Source organism: Vigna radiata, chromosome 7, assembly GCF_000741045.1.
Source record: "Vigna radiata var. radiata cultivar VC1973A chromosome 7, Vradiata_ver6, whole genome shotgun sequence".
In the NCBI taxonomy this organism is placed as follows: domain Eukaryota; kingdom Viridiplantae; phylum Streptophyta; class Magnoliopsida; order Fabales; family Fabaceae; genus Vigna; species Vigna radiata.
Genome location: NC_028357.1, coordinates 43,323,917 through 43,342,728, shown reverse-complemented (window position 1 = coordinate 43,342,728; position 18,812 = coordinate 43,323,917). Strand labels below are relative to the sequence as shown.

General features: G+C 34.5%; 4 protein-coding genes across 5 annotated transcripts; 2 read left to right on the top strand and 2 right to left on the bottom strand.

The window, feature by feature from the left end:
- Positions 1-4,204: 4,204 nt before the first annotated feature.
- Positions 4,205-7,813, top strand: LOC106768575 (protein NUCLEAR FUSION DEFECTIVE 4). Its single transcript, XM_014653804.2, has 3 exons — positions 4,205-5,153; positions 5,539-6,443; positions 6,878-7,813. Exons 1-3 carry the CDS (start codon positions 4,830-4,832, stop codon positions 7,362-7,364), a joined length of 1,716 nt encoding a protein of 571 aa, XP_014509290.1. The 5' UTR covers positions 4,205-4,829; the 3' UTR covers positions 7,365-7,813.
- LOC106768576 lies at positions 7,490-9,155 on the bottom strand. The gene is made up of 2 exons (XM_014653805.2): positions 8,130-9,155; positions 7,490-7,584 (listed from the first exon to the last, which is right to left on the bottom strand). Exon 1 carries the CDS (start codon positions 9,039-9,041, stop codon positions 8,151-8,153), a length of 891 nt encoding a protein of 296 aa, XP_014509291.1. The 5' UTR covers positions 9,042-9,155; the 3' UTR covers positions 7,490-7,584; positions 8,130-8,150.
- Positions 9,156-10,531: 1,376 nt separating this feature from the next.
- On the top strand, positions 10,532-14,061 carry LOC106767345 (calcium uptake protein, mitochondrial). Of its 2 annotated transcripts, none has more exons than XM_014652215.2 (7): positions 10,532-11,134; positions 11,636-11,703; positions 11,838-12,061; positions 12,174-12,257; positions 12,712-12,919; positions 13,164-13,460; positions 13,547-14,061. In XM_014652215.2, the coding sequence occupies exons 1-7, from the start codon at positions 10,798-10,800 to the stop codon at positions 13,751-13,753; spliced, it is 1,425 nt and encodes a 474-aa protein (XP_014507701.1). In that variant the 5' UTR covers positions 10,532-10,797; the 3' UTR covers positions 13,754-14,061. The 2 variants fall into 2 exon arrangements, with proteins under 2 accessions (XP_014507701.1, XP_022639526.1); XM_022783805.1 differs by having other exon boundaries at positions 12,712-12,934.
- Positions 14,062-15,413: 1,352 nt separating this feature from the next.
- LOC106767408 (protein ALP1-like) lies at positions 15,414-16,952 on the bottom strand. Its single transcript, XM_014652290.2, has one exon. It carries the CDS (start codon positions 16,875-16,877, stop codon positions 15,624-15,626), a length of 1,254 nt encoding a protein of 417 aa, XP_014507776.1. The 5' UTR covers positions 16,878-16,952; the 3' UTR covers positions 15,414-15,623.
- Between the last annotated feature and the right edge of the window lie 1,860 nt (positions 16,953-18,812).

Genomic DNA, 18,812 nt, shown 5'->3' with positions numbered 1-18,812 from the left:
CAAGTAAGGGGAGCTAGTTATTTCTGTTTAAAATTAATTTATGAGATATATGCATGTTGAATCCTGAATTGGTGTGTTGATTTAAATTGTTATGTACTCTTGAGTATAAATTGGCTTGTGTTATGATACTGAAAATTGTGCATGTAAAAATGTATTGGTTGTAAGTTGTTATAATGGAATTGATTGCTGAAATATAGATGAGTTTAGTTTCTTACACTTTCAGGTATATATATGATTGTACGGTTTGCTTGGAGTGTAAATTTTGAAAAAAGAATTTAAGGGGTATACGGTCATGGAAAAGAGAAAGTAAAGTGATTAATGAGGGAGAAATCAATGAAGAAAGGGGTACATGTTATGTGTAGTTAAGGGAATGGAAAGGAAAGGGAAATATATATGAATACTGTCTATGTGAAGCATAGAACCTTACATGGAAGAAAAAAAAAAGTGCAAGAGGGTTAAGTTTCCTTTAATAGTTTTTATTAGATTTTATATTAGTTTAAATGAAAAAAAAAAAAAGATTTTTATTAGATGAAAAGAAAAGTTAAGTGAGTTTGCCTTAAAATGAAGAAGAGAGAGGTAGGCTTTTGTTTTTTTAGAAGTTACAGTATGTAACTATTCCCTGAAAGTTGGGCACTTATTTTAGTTTTCCACTTCAATGTTTACTTTAGTTTCATTTGTTTTAACACTTGAGTATTCTGTAATTTAGAATTAAATTTAAGTATTTTTCTTAGAATTAATTTTTATTTTAGATTTTAAAATATACAATTTGAAATATATTTATTTTATTTTGAAATAGACAATTTAAAATACAAAAGTTATAATTTAAGTTGTATATTCTGAAAAGTAAATAAATTTTAGATTGTATAATATTAAATATATTTTGTATTTTATATTCTATGATGTATAATTTATGTTTAAAGTGGTTGGTTTGAGAAGTATGACTTGAAGTTTATTGCACAACAATATAAATGATCATGGTGGTATCAAAAGTATGTGGTTACTAAATAATGAAGTGTGATCCAAGTGGTAAACCAAGTTTAATCTATGTAGAATCTCAGGTGAGATTCTTAGTGTTTTAGAATGAAAGTAGGAGCTTAGTCTTGGGGTCTTTCTGACGCTCCAATGGTCTTTCTTCTCACGTAGAGATGACTAAACCATGTGGTGAGGAGTAGCAGGAGGTCTTAGTCTTGGAGGCTTCCATCATGCTCACAGACTAACCTCGTGAATGTGGCAGGGCGGGGGAGCCCAAGGCGGTAGAGTCTAAGTATCACAAGCCACCACGGGTGCATGACCCGTCATAGCTCGACTATCATTCTAAAGTCCGGACGAGTCAAGTCTAGAAGATAACATGCTAGGATCTTTGTCATATGTTGCTTTGCTTGTATGTACTTTACTCAGTTGAATCTGATGTCTATACATGTTTATATAATTGCATGTTTTTTTTTTTTTTTATATAATTAGATCATCCTTGCATTTGCTTGTTTGTTGTATTATGCTATGTCGCGTGTGCTTTCCTGTTACAATGATCATCCACTTGGATGTGATCAGAAGAGAATAAGGTTTCATTGGAACATGTCTTGGAGAAAAATGGAGATGCTGCTGCCTAGACTCTCTAGGACTTTCTTAGTCCTTTTATGTTATTTTAAAATACTGTTAGTTTGAGTTATTTTGAGATATAGTCTTTAAGTTTTAAATTTTTTTCAACTATTTCCTGATTGTAAATTCTAAAATGTTAAGTACATCTCTAACTGCTTTCTAGTATTGTATGTGATGACATCTAATTATATGCATGTCATATTATTGGGATGTCACAGTGTCTATTAATAGGTAAATTTTTATAAATATTGAAAATAAAACCATATAAGTTAAAAAAAAGAAAATAAAAGTTGATATTCTTGTTGTCCTAGAGGACAAATGCTACAGTCAAATTACTACTGGCATTGAAAATATCAAAACCGTGATTGAAGCATTTGACTCATCCATTGAATTGAAATGTTTAATTATTTTCCAATGTTTTTTTTTTCTCAACTCAAATTTTCAAAATTGACGATTTTCTTTTGAATATCAAAACAAATACACATTTCTAGCAACATGAATATGATTTTAGGTAAAATGATAATAATTATAGAAAAAGAAAACAAATCTTAATATTTATGTAATTACGAGTATATGAAAGAATTGTTGAGTGTTTATTAGATATCCCTATTTAATAGTATTTTGATTTAAATATTTTTATTTCTAATAAAAGAGCTGTTATTTTTTAATAAAATAACTTTCTATCTCAATTTTTTTTAATTTATTTATTAGTTTATATTACATGGACGATTAAATGAGCAAAACAATGACTCATATAGTTACGTAAACGATACTTTACAACTTAATTAATATGAATTAAAATAGAAATACCACTCCCATGTGAAACCGTTTTCTTTAGAATAAAAACCAAAATTAGCAAACACAATAATCGAAAAACTTATTTTAAAATATTGACATGATAGGTTACATGATCCCTTAATAAACAAATTATTACTTAAAAAACATATGTTTTATAAATGGGAGGAACTAAAATATTACGTTTCAAGAGTAACTAAAGAAAAATTATTTAATACCCAACACAAATTCCATACATTTATTAGAAATAAAAAATATTTAAGTATAGTATTTTTGTTGGCATTTGTTGCTTTGCTTGTTTATTTAAATTTTTGGTATAATTTACAAAATTTAATAAATACTGTAGAGATTATGAAAATATTACAATTTTTTATATATCCTCTATATTCTTTACTTTTACTCTACAACAAACAATTAAAATATAATAAAGTATTTTATCACATCGCCTTTGTGATGGTAATATTAATGCAATGTGATTTACATGTTAAAAAAATTAACACATTAATTTTTATATTTTAGAATGGTAATAGAGGCGGATTTTTATTTCCATTCTTATATTCAAGGGATATAAAAAAAATTTATCATCCTCCTCTTCATCGTGATACATAGAAGTAAACATTATAATTATATAAATTTTAAATCAAAATATTAAATAATAATTAGATAAAAATGATAATTATATTATATATTTTATCATTACACAAAATTGAAATTTCACACCAACCAAATTTTTATTAATTTTATAAACATTAAACAAACAAAATTGATCAAGTTAAAAACATACTTTTAAAAAGTTATAAAAAAAAATATTCTAGTTTAAAAATATTTTAGATGTAAATTTTTCTTTCTTTTTCTAAATATTAATCAATTTATGAAAATAATATTAAATTATCGTGAGTGAAATATTTTTATATAATAGTAATAGTAAAATTATACTTATGAGAATAAATAAAAAGTCAAAAATAATTATATAAAAAACCATCAAATAAATATTCTATATGATAAAATAAATAACAAAATAAAATATCTAAAATAATAAAAATATCAAACATGTGTATTGATACACTTTATCGCATAAAGAAAAAAAATATAATTAAAGCTATATAAAATAAAAAGGATAATAATATTTAGACAAGATTTTTTTGACAACATTGAACATTAATTACGTGTCAATCTGTGGTTGGTCAAAAATTACTGTACAATCATGTTTATGATTATTATTATTGATTATGGAGTAACTTTTGACCAATCACATATTTACACGTAATCAATGTTCAAATATTGTCAAAAAAATGTTGTCTAAATATCATTATCCAAATAAAAAATATCTTAAAGATAAATAACGATATTTAAAAAAAACAATAAAAAAAATTAAGGTTAAAAAAAATAAAATAAGATTTTATATTACTTAGTAGTTGAAGAGTTTAGTAGTTAAAATTGATAATAAAATATTCTCGTATGATAGGTTAAAATTATGAGCACATTTAGTGAATAATGAACAGACTAAATAATTAAAGAAAACAAATAAAAAATATTATATATATATATATATATATATATAATCTAATAAATTATAATTACTTTTTAATTTAAATTGGAACAAGATAACTATATAAATAAACATTAAAACGAATACAGAAATAGATATATATGTATATATACATTGTTGTTCTCCTATTTAGTTGGAAAAAATTAAATATTATTCATCCTTTACTCAATTAATATAAATATTCTTTATAAGGTGAGCATGAAGTTTGGGTAGAAGTTCATTTGCCCACAAGTTGGGTACGAAATGTAAAACTTTGGACTAAAGGAAAGAAAAGTTGAGTTCTTTTTTTAAAGAATTTCATTCTTAAACCAATACTGACCCATCTTTAAGAAACTGAAGGGTGCTGATGAAGAAATGTGTGTCTCAACCTCTGAAAACGCGATTGATCCACACCACCTCGAAGAACTAACCATCGTATACGAATACGAAGCATCCTAAAAACCACTTTACACATCACATGAGACATGTTTGTAGTGCCCAAAAAATAAAGAAACCAAACTAAGAGCTTCCAAGGAAACTGCATTTCACCTACAACACCATAACTAAGTTTAAAACACTTTTGTACCCAACCCAATTAATTAGTACAAACACGTTCTCTTCACGGAATTTAAGCAATATCAATCCTAGACCCAACGTGTTGAGGGAATATTTTTAAATCATGATCTTCCCCAAAAGTATATTCATCACAAACCTTTGCCCCACACAAATTGTTTAAAATATTAATTTTTTTACTAGTAGAACAGTGACCATCACAGATTTATCTCCTTCTCACTCTCACACTCATTTATTCTCACCATATGCTTTCTTTTTGCTTCTCCCTTTTGTGAAGGAAAGGTCTTTGGTGTTTTGTGTTGTGTGTGTGCTGTTCTTCAGCCGAAGTGTGAGCCAAATGTTGAGAGTGAAGGGAGGGAAAAGGCCACCTTGGGTGGGACTTGGAGCTGCCGTCTGGGTTCAGATTTGTTCAGGAAATGGCTTCACTTTCCCTCTCTACTCTCATTCCTTGAAATCCGTTTTGGGTTTCAACCAGAGCCAGATTACTCTGCTTGGTGTTGCCAATGATATTGGTGAGAACGTTGGCATTCTTCCTGGTCTCGCCTGCAACAAGTTCCCCCCTTGGCTCATTCTTCTTATTGGTGGTCTCTTATCATTCCTTGGTTTTGGTGTTCTCTGGCTTGCTATTTCCAAAACATTTGATTGCGTTCCTTTCATTGTGGTAACTTCATCATTTTCATATCTTTTTCGCTTTATATCAGCAATTTTATGTTTTTTTTCCTGGGATCATAGAGTCAGTTCTGTTTTACTGCCTTACTGGTTGTTGGGTATTTGATATCTTTAGACAAACATGATCTGAGACAAAGATGAGAGGAAGTAAGTAGGATAAGGACTTTGATATGAGAATAGCCACAGTATCGAACATTTTCTATAGCTTATTCCATGTTTGTTTTTTTATATTTCTGTATCTACAATGTTCCTTTCATTGTATTGTTGTTTGGTTCATCTAATAATTGTTAGATGGAAAATTGTTTGTTGGGCTGTGCATGATATTGAAAGGGCCTAGTTCATAATCATCTCTTTTTATATTTGGTGTTGTGCTGCAGCTATGGCTTGCACTTGTTGTAGCTACCAACAGCTGTGCATGGTTATCTACTGCTATTCTAGTCACCAACATGAGAAATTTCCCTGTCAGTAGAGGCACAGTTGCAGGAGTCCTCAAAGGTTATTCGGGGCTCAGTGCTGCAGTTTTTACGGAAATTTACAGTGTGGGTTTTCATAATTCTTCACCCAACTTCCTGTTGTTCCTTGCCATTGGTATTCCTGCTTTATGCTTCAGTACCATGTTTCTTGTTCGGCCTTGCACTCCGGCTTCCGGTGAAGATTCTTCTGAAAACGGTCATTTTCTGTTCGTCCAAGGTGCTAGTGTAGCCTTGGGTTTATACTTACTTGCAACAACAATACTTGACAACTTTGTCCCCATGAGTCATACAGTATCATTTGTTATTTTGGCTGTGATGATTCTCCTTCTCTTGGCTCCCCTTGCAATCCCTATAAAGATGACACTGTGCCCCAGAAAAGCATCTGCATCAGAAACACCAGAGCAACATGTTGGATCTTCCGACTTTCTGGTTCAAGATGGCAAGGTGGACAACACAGAACCCTTGCTATCATCTTCATCAACCAGTGGCCTTGGAAGTTTTAATGATGTGGATGGTTCAGCTGAGGTGGCCATGCTTCTCGCTGAGGGTGAGGGGGCAGTGAGGAAGAAGAGAAGGCCCAAGAGAGGGGAAGATTTTAAGTTTACCGAGGCTCTCGTTAAGGCAGATTTCTGGCTACTGTTTTTTGTTTATTTTGTTGGGGTTGGAACAGGGGTTACTGTTCTGAATAATTTGGCTCAGATTGGCATTGCACAAGGTATGGAAGATACCACTGTTTTGCTGTCATTATTCAGCTTTTTCAATTTTGTGGGTCGGCTAGGTGGAGGAGTTGTTTCAGAACATTTTGTCAGGTAAGTAATTATTCTCGGTTAAGTTAAGATTTTACTCTCGCTCCCATATCAGTCAAGAGATCATTGTAATCATTTCAGATAATTAGATGCCGTGCTACTTTTGACTAGCACTTGTTATTTCGCTTCTTTTGCCCACCACAAGTAGGTAGCAATTGTGTCGAAGTGTATGTTTATTTTGAGATGCTAAAGTAGACTTTTCTAATTTGTGAAAGTAAAAGTAGGTAGTGATTGTGTTGAGTTGAAGTGGATGTTTATTTTTAGAATTTTATAATTGTAGATCAGTCATTCGTAAATTGTTTCAATATACTTTTAAGACAATTACTATAAAGCTAGATACACTTGTAATCTGTTTTATACACATGTACATGTCTTTTTATCATCTAAGTATGAATGACGACGCATGAATAAAGTATAATTGTTTTGACAATTTGCAGGACAAAAACGATTCCAAGGACAATTTGGATGACATGCACGCAGATAATTATGATTTTCTTGTACCTTCTCTTTGCATATGCTATCAAGGGAACACTTTATCCTGCAATTGCAGTTCTTGGCATCTGCTATGGCGTGCAATTTTCCATAGTGATTCCGACTGTTTCAGAGCTTTTTGGGTTGAAACACTTTGGTTTGTTGAGCAACTTCATGGGTCTGGGGAATCCACTTGGCGCATCACTTTTTTCGGCTCTTCTAGCAGGACACGTATATGATAACGAGGCAGCAAAACAACATGGCCAAGGCCTCATTGCTTCAGGTGTTACATGTATTGGTCCAAGTTGTTTTCAGCTAACTTTTTTCACTCTGGCTGGTGTGTGTGTTGCGGGTACTCTCACCAGCATTATCTTGACTATAAGAATTAAGCCCGTTTACCAAATGCTTTACTCTGGGGGTTCGTTTAAGCTACCTCAAACTTCAGGCCACTAAAAACTACTCAAGTTCAATAACAAATATAGCACACCACACACTTTATTTTACAGACAAACCTGTGTAGCTGCTTTTTCCTGGTCTGCCATTATTACATTCTAAACAATGCTGATAAACAATCTATCAGGCAAGAGATCTTGGCTTCAAACATGTGGACCATGTTGGGATATGACTCTGACCACTGAGAATTGTTAAAGGTGAAGGAAGTGTGATACGTGATCTGTATGCACATGGTTGTAGGATAATTAATCTATCATATATTGTTTGGAACAATCGTTTATTTCAATGTATGTGATGATAATTATACAACGAACGAGCTCAATATCTTTTAATTGTTATTGAACGTAACATTTTAGTTTAGCTTTAGTTTGGTGCCGCCTGAAAGGGATATTTGGACTTTAGCTTTAATTCCTTTGAATGAGAATATCTACCAGCAAATAAATTAATTACTTTTCGGAGATCTCAACATTTTGTTGGTGACGGTGAATGTTTTCCTATTTATATATTTACTCAAAGACAAAACCCATAACATAAATAAACCTAAGATGTTGGCCATCTACATATGGGACTGTTACCTTATAATATGAAATTACGACCTTGGATAACAAAAACTGATAATGTATTAACAAGTGGTCGGAGAAGCAGGGACAAGGCGTTTAAGCGTTGCAGCAAAACATGAGATTTCATATGATAATAGGTAGTTGCTAAGTTTCTATAATGAGATACCAATGAAAGAAAAAGAATGATAATGTAAGCGGCACTCACCATCGAATGGAAAAGACAAAATCAAGTCGGTTTCAGATCTTGAAACAGTGAAGGCCAGAGTGTGTGATCATCGTCATAATCAAAATCGGCTTTGGGCTTGTTATAAGGACTGTATGCCATTGGGCTTTCAATGTCGGGCCTTGTTGAATCCGAAGGCCTTGGAGGTCTTGGGCTTTTGGTCTCCGCCGGCATGGGTCTTGGACTCTTTGCTGTGGCTACAAATCTAGCATCGAGAGACCTAGGTATTAAAGGGCTTCTGTTAGAGTTGATCATCATCATTCTCTCATGCATTCTTCCATCAAGTGGTCCAGATAGCTTCAAGGCCCTGTTGTGGACCATTTTGTCATGCATGATTCTACTGCCATCCAACGGTCCTGAAAGTGCAATGGTCCTGCTTCTGTACATGGGAGGCACAGGTAGAGCCTTCTCTTCCTTAGCTTCTTCGCTTCCTTCTTGTTGCTTCCTCACAACCGATGACCCTCTCACTTTCCCTTCGTACCAATTAATCTCTGGTGGCGCCATTGAAACAGGCATCAAGGAGGGCACACCTTTCACTACGTGATCGTCATCATCGTCATCATCACGTGAAACAAACTTGTTCATGCACTTCCTAAGGCACTTCTTGATGACCCCAGAGAGCTTCTTCGGCCGACCACCTCCTCCTCTTCCTTCCCTCTTGACAAGCTTCAGAATTTCTAGTCTGTGCTTGGCAATCGAGATGCCCATGCTCTGAAGAAACTCGTGGTTGAAGTAGCAAGCATCTTCCAATTGAAGCTCATTGCGTGCAAAGGTGAGGCCGTAGTCATAGATTAAGGAAGGCTCAAGAGTGGTTCTTGAAAGCCAGGAGAACCAGTCCATGGGTGATGGGGCAGTGGCAAAAGGGTAGGATATGGTAAGGTTTGAGGTGGGCATCACATAGATATAGAGATAGATAAGGAGGAGTGGAGTATGAGAATCAGTGTTTAAATGATAAATGTGGTCGGTATATGGCTATTTATTTTGTTTTTTCAGACCAATTGCTTCCTCTACCTGTCTTTTTTTTGTGATGATGAAATTTGGATGGTAGTTGAGACTGAGAGTGACAACAGCCAACCAATAATTTCGTGTGAGGAGTTTTTTGACATATTATCGTAAGGAAGGTTCACGGGCATTATACAGTAGGGGTTATGAGAATATTACAAAAGGTCCTAATCCTCAAAGTTAGAAGCTATTGCAGCCATATTACGTAGGTAACAGCAGTGAACATTAACTGTGTTAAAAATATCCAATAAGAGTGTGTCTTTGTGGGGATTAGTGAGTTAGATTACGACAGTTCATGTTAATTAAAGTTAATTAAAGGCATGAAGGGCCCATGAAATGGAAAGTAGTTAAGGCAAATCAATTTGGTAAACCTACTACCTATTTTGCAGATGAGAGTCCAAGAAAAAGTCCAAATGACCCACACCTTGAATCTTCGAGCCTACCAATTAGCACATACCTGCCACTTTAATTAGATTGCAGTAATGTATACAAGAAAAACAGGAGGGGAAGAGAAGCCATGTAAATTGACCAGGAATAATTATTTTGGTAAGCATCCCATGTCGGTCTTCGCTATGGAGCAATGAAGTAAGTTGGTGGGGCGATCGAATAATTGATGACAGAAGATGGGATGGTAAAACCACTGTAGCAGCAAACCAATGGCATCAAGTCATTTCAGAAGCCAAAGAACACGGCAAGTTACCTACAAAGTACGCCGTTACATCCTCTGGTTTGGTCTAAATCAAGGTATTGACACGACATCATGTGAACACTCTTACTTTTGCTGTCACAAAAATATTGTAATGCCATGAAGTTTTAATAAAACACCTAAGCATCATCTACTTTGTTTGGTTTCCTTCAAAGCTTCTAGCCATGGTTGGTCTATGATCTTGATTTGTAAATTTTATGGCTTTGGCAGCAGGGGTTGACAGAGAACTACGAATCCAACCGATGTCACGTGAGATATTAATGGTGAATTGATCGTTTAGAGAAAGGGGAAGAGGGCGCAGCACTACTACTTCCTTAATGTAGACCTATACTTCTGTGCATATTTACTGTCTCAAAATTTGTGCATTATTAATGTCAACTAAAATCAACGTTACACAATAGGCGCAGGGCTGTATGGAAATTATTTATTAATGATATTATTGACATGTGATATTTACTTGTTTGAGTTGTATCAATTATTTCGTAGCTTTAAGCTGAAGGCAACCTAGGTTTACACACGCAAAATAAGTTAATATAAGAAAGTATTTAAAGGTTTGTTGGGTTTAAAATTTTTATATTTTTTTAATGAAAGATTAATTTACTGTTTTTCCCAAAATTTTAAATCTTTATCATGTAACGTTATTTAATAATAAAAGCAGATGGATGTTTTTATATTATTTAATCGACATTATAAAATTAGAAGAGAGATAGTTGGGGTTCCATATCCATGCATGAAAGGAGAAATCATAACCAACCATGCATCTTTGAATCCGAGTCAAAGGACCACAAATTTCGCGCTACATCCGTACAGAAACTACATCCTTTGTTCGATGTTGAATCGGTGTTTCTTTCCAACGTTTTCAGCGACATAACATTATGCACACTCCATATATGGTGTGTTCTCGTTGTCCCAATTTCACATTAGTTTCAACTCAACCTTAGCATGTTTTCTTTGGGTAGAAAAATTCAACTTTCTCTGCGGCAAAACGTAAGGCCGTTCTGCAGCCAATCACAAGGCTCCACCTCATCATCGTCATCTTCTTCTTCCTTCAGCTCCTTTGTTGGGCCCACACATGGTGACGAGAGGATCGGAGACTTTGAGGCCTTTCTTAGAGCAATTACTTCTGGGGTTGTGGTTGTTGCCTCCACCTTAGGCTTTTGGTATTGCTCCTCTTTGTCTTCTTCTGGTGCCAATTCTCTTCAGTCATTTTCTGATTTTGCCAATCAGGATCAGCTCCAACAAAAGCGTCAGAACAAACCCCCCAGGTTTCTCTTTAACGGTATCCTCTTATTCATCAATGATTCACGTTATTGCATCTTTATTACATTTGTTTTCTCATTTTAGTGCTTAATTTCCCTTTTTAAATTTCAATTTGCAACGCTGAATGTTTTCTTATTGATTGGTATAGGATAGAATTTGAATTTAATTGGAACATTTTGATATCGCACAAAACTTGAAGATATCTCTTGACAGATTTTTGTTATACTAATATATTATTATTTATTAACATTATAAATATGTTGTTTTCCAATAAACTTCGTTAATTCACGTGCAATACGGGTCCTAAAACTAGTATATTAATAATTTAAAAGCTTCTTTGCACTGTTGTTCAATCATGCATTGACGAATAATTGGAAATTATTGTCTTCAGTAATAATTAATTCAAAAGTCATATCTACAGTCAAGTTTAATCAATACACATAGGTTTTTTGTAGTTTAATTGTTAACTCATTTGCTTGTTGCAAATTTTTTGATTTGTTATGCTTCTGATTTGATGCAGATGACTATAGAAGAAGAATATTCTTTAATTATGAAAAACGCATTCGCTTGCAGAGCCCTCCTGAAAAGGTAAACAGTCTTATCATCATGTGTTTGTATAATTATCAGTCATGATGTTGTTGTTGTTTTTCTTTCTTCAGCTTAAAAAGCAAAGAATTGTTACTATGGGATGTTTCATTTATCTGGCACCATATTAAGTGCAGGTTTTCGAGTACTTTGCATCTGTTAAATCCCCTAGTGGTCAAGTTTTTATGACACCTGCAGATTTGATGCGTGCCATTGTTCCCGTCTTTCCTCCTTCTGAATCAAACCGTGTTAGAGAGGGTTTTCTAAGAGGGGAGCAGGTTCCCGGGGAGTTGCAGTGTGAACCTTCAGAATTTTTTATGCTCTTTGACACTAATAATGACGGACTCATTTCCTTTGCAGAGTGCGTATTTGTTGTCTTTTTTATCTGCTTGAAACTTCTGACATAGCAACTGCTGAATGAGTACTAATGCCATGTAATTTGGATAACAAAAGCTCTTCTTTCTTGACACCAGGTATATATTTTTTGTTACTCTCCTCAGCATACCAGAGTCCAGCTTTTCAGTGGCTTTTAAAATGTTTGACATTGATAACAACGGGTAGGAACTTCTCTTTTCCTTCTGCATGTCGTAAGCTGTATTTACAATACACACACACACACTAGTGAACTATCCATAATTTAGATATGGATCCTTTTACAATGTAGAGTCCACTATCACTTGGTTGAAGAAATCAAATGCAGAAATCCATCTTTTGATTACACCATGAGTGTTTTGGATAGCTCACTGTCTAAAACTCAATCATATTACTGTTAAGGCAAATCTAATATGACGTTCTCTGTATAGCACTAAGCACGTAACATATCGAGTATGGTGTATAATTAAGATAAATAAATTGAAACAGGCATGAAGACAGACAAGTGTAGACAAGATTTAGTTACATCTAACAATGTCAAACGGATTGGGATAACTAGTCAGATCTGTCTGTATAAGAATTTGGATTTTTGTTTTATATTTTGGATATCTGAATATTTTAAGAGGTGTTTGTCAACAGTGAAATAGACAGGCAAGAATTCAAGAAAGTGATGGCCTTGATGCGATCACAAAACAGACAAGGGGCCAATCACAGAGACGGACGACGTCTTCGCGTCAATACTTCTGTAGAAAATGGGGGTCTCTTGGAGTATTTTTTCGGCAAAAATGGAAATTCATGCTTACAACATGAAAGATTTGTTCAATTCTTAAGACAGCTGCATGATGAGGTAAGTGAGTTCAGGGTATGCTACTTTTCTGTCTTTGGATTGTTTCATTGGAGTCTTACATTAAGAATAAACATGTTCTGCAATATATGAATTCTTTTGTACGAACTATTTCTGATATCATTGACAGAGATCTCTGTTTTATATTCCATAACAATAAGACTCAACTATCTTGTTAGCAACTAGAACGTCCGCTTGTAAAATATTTCGTGATTAACATGCACTGCACTTGGAATTTAATTTACAGATCTTAAGGTTGGAGTTTTCCCATTATGACTACAATAAAAGAGGAAGCATTACAGCGAAAGATTTTGCCCTGTCCTTGGTTGCGTCTGCAGACGTCAATCACATAAGCAAACTGTTGGATAGGGTGGAAGAACTGAACAGGGACCAGCAACTAAGAGACTTAAGGCTTACATTTAAGGAGTTCCAAGATTTTGCAGAATTGCGCAAGAAGTTGGAATCCTTTTCGCTGGCCATATTCAGTTATGGAAAAGTTAATGGGGTGTTGACAAAAACTGATTTTCAGAGAGCAGCATCTCAAGTACTGATATCTGCGTTTGCCAAATTAAATCAAAACCATTTTGAACTCACGAATAACTTCTTACGTGTTATGTTCTATTTATGCAGGTTTGTGGTGTTTGTATTACAGATAAAGTGGTTGACATAATTTTTCATGTGTTTGATGCAAACCGTGACGGAACCCTAAGTGTAAGCGAGTTTGTGAGAGTTGTACAAAGAAGGGAGGATATTAAATCAGGCTCTGGCTTCATGGGTTTAGTATCTTGCTGGACGAACTGTGTAAAGAATTGTTCATCTAAAAAGCTTCAATTATGATGGAACACATTCAACCATGCACACCATCATTTAGGGAATCTGGCAGAACATTCATTCCCATAGAAATGAAAATATGCCGACGCTGTCACACCATCACTGACTGCAATCTACACACAAAATGTACAGTGGTGCCCAAAGTCTTCTTCTATTTGTACATACCATCTCCAGCTATCCCTTAAATTTAACTCTTGTCTTTCACTGTCAATGCTAGTAATACGAGTTAACATTAAATCAGTAGATCGATTACAAAACAGCAGATTCGTTACGTTGTTTTTAAAGAAAAGAAATAAAGAAGAAAGGTTTAATTATTTATGCTGTGTTCCCTTCTACAAATTTACTATTTGAGAAGATGACCTTTATATTCATTTCGATGGGTTTGATAGTATTTGTGACCGAGAAAATATTGGAAGGGATTTAGCATTTGGTTTTTATATTTTTACAAAAATGTCCTCACACTTTTTGAAAATTCCATGCTACGTTTTTTTACTGTACATAATACTTTTGTTGTGCATGTCCATCGCGTCCAAATTCATATTTTATCAAATAATACATTCACTTATAGCTAAAATTTCATCAATAATATTTAATATAATAATAATTATTGTTATAAGGACAAAAAAAAATCTTATATTTTAATTTATTACAATATTTTTTATTTTATCATATTCATCAAAATTTTCACAAACTCTTGCAAGCTTCATTCTCATCTTTAAATCTCTTAAAAAAACAAAACCTTTATCCTCAAATCCATATTGTCTCTCAAACTAATAACAAGGGAACACATGTATCTAAGGACCACAAGTATTAAGATCCAGACAAATTTACAGTGTTTCTACAACCACGATAAAGTTTAACGAAGTACTTCACCTAAACTAATTAAAATTTTACCAACCCTAGTAGGTACTCGCTAACTAATTCACCCATCCATTGCAAAATTGCACATAGCAATGAGTTTTTCATAATTAGTTCTGAGGTTGGTTTGACGTCTTTCAAAAGTTGGAACAATAACTTGCATGAAGTTGGAATATTGACAACTAACTTGACAAAACTGAGTCACATTCTCCCATTTGGAACCAAGCGACAAATTTGGAAAGAGTCTCTCCTCAACTTCCTAGATTTGGCACACTCAAATAATTCAATGTGGCACAACAACTTGTCAGGTTCAACCCCCTTTTCTTTGTGGACCTCTACAGCAGAAAAGTTGTATTGCTTTTCTTTAGTAACAACCCCTGTCCTTTCCCACTGACACGTATGATGGGAAAAGAGTAAGGCAGACTGAGCTCACGAAAATTTTTATGAGCTTAAACTTTTCCACTGATTTTATATATGTTAACCTTAAATGTAATTGCAGCAATCTATAAATTTTTAATTGTGATAAGTAGCGACCCAGGTTTTACCACTTCATCGAAGACAATTCTGATAAGTTGTCAAGAGCCCGAAGCAAATGACAAGTACAATTCTGAATGACTGTTTGCAAATCAGGTTTAAAATCACTAAAAATTTTATGCTGCATACTAACCATGGTTCCACTGGCAAACCCGGCAATTAATTCTAAGTTGCTTCCACTGAATCGGAGAGAATTTTGTGCCAAATTTTAAAAACAGCTCGTCTGTAACAGACAAAAATGATATGAGAAATCTGAACGCCTGCGAGCCAACAATTGAAAAATTATGCTGATTGCAGATTTCTTTCTACTCAAGCTATCCTTCAATATACTACAAGAAGGCAACGAATCGAATATAATGGAATTGATGCCATACATGGTTTCCAAACTGCAAGTGACACTTGCCATTGCCAGCAATTCCAAAAAACAAATTGACCAATCAAAATAAGTATACCATATATTAATATTCCACCCAACACTATTTATTCATTTTCTGGAACTCATCCTACTCAAATGCATAGCAAGTGCATCCCTCACCCTCACTGCATTCTCGTCCCCCACCCCATCAAAAGCAGGAAATCCCTCTTCCTTTTCCAAGCAACCCTTTCCCACCCCTTCATCTGACATTTTCTCATTGCACTTGACAACAAAATTATGCAACAGACAGCCAGCAACAACCACAAACGGCAAATGCTCAATACACTCTAGCTTCCACTTCCTCGATGTTGCCAGAAGCTGCCACCTGGCACGAAGCCCCCCAAAGGCATTACCAACCAACTCCATTGCATTACCATGAGCACAATTGAAAGCCCTCTCCGCCGAGCCAAAACTATCCTCCTCATTCACTCTGTTATAAGGCGTCAAAAGCCACGGCAAAAGGGGAAAACAAGGTTCTCCCAGAATATACTGAGGAATCAAATTACCGTCGTGGAGATTATAACACGGTCCATTCAACAATTCCTTGGATTCTTCAACCTCGTGATAAATCTTACTCTCACGCAAAATGGTTTCGGGATTCATGGTACTTGGCCACCCAGCCGAGACATCCAAGAACCTCCCTTCGGAATCCACCAACGCTTGAACCATCAAGCACCCATTTTGACCCAACAACGAATCATCAATTCTGAACCTAGCCAGCCCCAAAACCCCGAAACAATTGGGGAGAGAACTCAAGCCGAAACCCACCACAACCCTCTCGGAACCGGTGCGGAGCTCGAAGAGGTGTCCCAAGTTGTCGACGACTGCCTTGCAGACGGCAAAAAAGGCGCGGCAGGCCTCCGACGGCGCGATACCGAAGCGTCGGGCGATGGCGGCGTAGGGGGCGGCGTGGGCTAGGCGGAAGAGGGCGGCGGCGAGAACGCAGTCGGGGGCGATGTGGGGGAATGAGGGGGCAAGGGAGGGGGTGAGGAGGTGGAGGAGGTGGGAAAAGGAGGGCTTGGACATGCGGAAGGCATTGAGCCATCGGGAATCGGAGAGGGAGCAGAAGCGGCGGAACCAGCAGTCGCGGTGTGGCGGAGAGAGAAGGGGTGAGGGTTTGGGTTGTGGAGAGAGGGAAATGAGGGATGAGATTAGGGATTCGAGACGGAGGGATTGGGAAGGGAGGAGAAGAAGGTCGTTGCGGGATAGAAAAGAGTGTGCCGTGTGAGTGACTTGTGCGATTAAAGCGGCGACGTTTTGGTTTTGGTTTTGATGGTGGTGTTTTACGTTCAGGGCTCTCTTCGCCTTCCGCTTTTTGGCCATCACCCACCGCCTCTTCTGTTGCTCAATTCTTCACTGTTAATTTTCAGTACACTTCTATCTTCTTCTTTTACTTTAAATCCTTTTTTTTAGCAACTTCTCATAAATATTTATACACAAAATTTTTAAATAAATTAAGACCTAATAAAAAAAAACTAAAATGGGACAATGTCAGTAACCAAAAACACCATGATTAAAATCAAATTTAACTTCTATTACCAAATCCTTTAACTCTCAGGTAATAGAAAAGCTAAAGAAAGAAAAAGGAAATTATAAGAAACCCAATTTGGAACAAAATACAAAGTTATTTCATTATTGAAATTTTTGGAACAAATTTTGAGTTGAATTTCAATTTTAGTTTTATATTTAATTGGGAATAAAAAAATTTATTATTATAATAGTTTATAAAAAAGTCAGTGAAAAATAAAATAAAAAATATAAACTTTATAAATTATTATTTTATATGAATTTTAAAAAAATACAGTCAAAAATAAAGAATGAGTTAAAGTATTAGATGAAAATGTTGAAATTTATATTTTATTTCAATTATTTAATAACGAAAGGGAAAATTTTATAAATATAAACAGCATCTAATGATGGATAAAAAATGCTTTATTAACACATCATTATGATTTATTGAACATTTGTCAATTTTAGTATAATTAATTGAAACATTTTAACATAAAAAATTATAGTGGTTAAGATTAATTGTTGATTTAAAACTTTAAAGTTGGTGTTCTTTAAATTGGGTGTGAAAAATTATATATATATTTATTAAAACAACGTAAGATTTTTTCTAAAAAAAAAATGTGTTTGGAGTGTCCAAATCTGAATAACAATAATTTTTCATACTACTTTTTTCTATTGAAATGATTATTTAATATATATTACTAGAGTGAAAAAATTCATACATATTAGTAGTTAGTTTGAAATAAAATGGAGGTAATAGTAGGGATATAAATGTGAATTGATATTATCGAAATAGAATATTATATAATGATAATTTATCAGAAACTATTCGATCTCGAGTAAAAAGATCGTACACTTGGAGAATAACACCTTATTTATGCAACTGCTTCACTTTTAACCTCGTGTTGAAATGGCTGAAATTAAATATGTTTTTTTAAGCTCACATCATTTAGATGATTGTCATATACAAAACAAATAAGAAGGGTAAGTTAGATAAACAAGACAATTCATATATATTATATTACAATTTCAAACACTAGTTCAAAAACCATAACAATCCATTAATTACACACATGCCATAACCTAGACAAGACTCGTCCGGATTAGGTATGAGTGTCGAACAATTGGTAGTTTGTGCACTTATAATGATAATACAGTTGGCTGAAACCAAGCTACCATACTAGGTTAGTCCATTTCAGTTGTCAAGGGTCATGATCAAAGTCTATAGACAAGAACCTCCTGCTACTCTCACCACACGACTTACCCATCTCTACTTGAAAATGAATGATCATTAGAGTGTCGGAATACATCACCAATCCAAAGCTCCATACATTCATACAACAACAATAACGGACACAACCATGCAACCTCTCCACGAGTCATGGAATTACATCCAAGTTCACTTCATTCACAAACTTTTCATCACAATATTCATATGCATAATTTTCATTCACATGTAAATCATATACAAATCCATTCATTTACACTAACTAACATCATATAATATCACTTATTATAATTCAAGAACCAAAATCAACTGAACAAGTCTTCAGAAGTCACATAATAACACAATTTTCTTTAAGACATCTTATTAGCCACATTTAGGTAAGGACAACAGATTTGAAACCCTCACCAACAGTTTTGGAAAGGTCCAAAATCTTCATATGACCTAAAAAAACATACAAAAATAATGCCCATAACCTTAAAATTTGTATTTCCAAAACCTGAAAAAGAAACAAAAGTTGGTGC

Excerpts from the sequence above, each read along its gene's own strand:
- LOC106767408 (XM_014652290.2), bottom strand. The coding sequence starts at position 16,877 with ATGGCCAAAAAGCGGAAGGCGAAGAGAGCCCTGAACGTAAAACACCAC.
- LOC106768575 (XM_014653804.2), top strand. The coding sequence starts at position 4,830 with ATGTTGAGAGTGAAGGGAGGGAAAAGGCCACCTTGGGTGGGACTTGGA. Across the intron at positions 5,154-5,538 it reads ATTGCGTTCCTTTCATTGTG|CTATGGCTTGCACTTGTTGT; the intron begins GTAACTTCATCA and ends GTTGTGCTGCAG. Across the intron at positions 6,444-6,877 it reads GTTTCAGAACATTTTGTCAG|GACAAAAACGATTCCAAGGA; the intron begins GTAAGTAATTAT and ends GACAATTTGCAG.
- LOC106768576 (XM_014653805.2), bottom strand. The coding sequence starts at position 9,041 with ATGCCCACCTCAAACCTTACCATATCCTACCCTTTTGCCACTGCCCCA.
- LOC106767345 (XM_022783805.1), top strand. The coding sequence starts at position 10,798 with ATGTTTTCTTTGGGTAGAAAAATTCAACTTTCTCTGCGGCAAAACGTA. Across the intron at positions 11,704-11,837 it reads TGCAGAGCCCTCCTGAAAAG|GTTTTCGAGTACTTTGCATC; the intron begins GTAAACAGTCTT and ends TATTAAGTGCAG. Across the intron at positions 12,258-12,711 it reads TTTGACATTGATAACAACGG|TGAAATAGACAGGCAAGAAT; the intron begins GTAGGAACTTCT and ends GTTTGTCAACAG.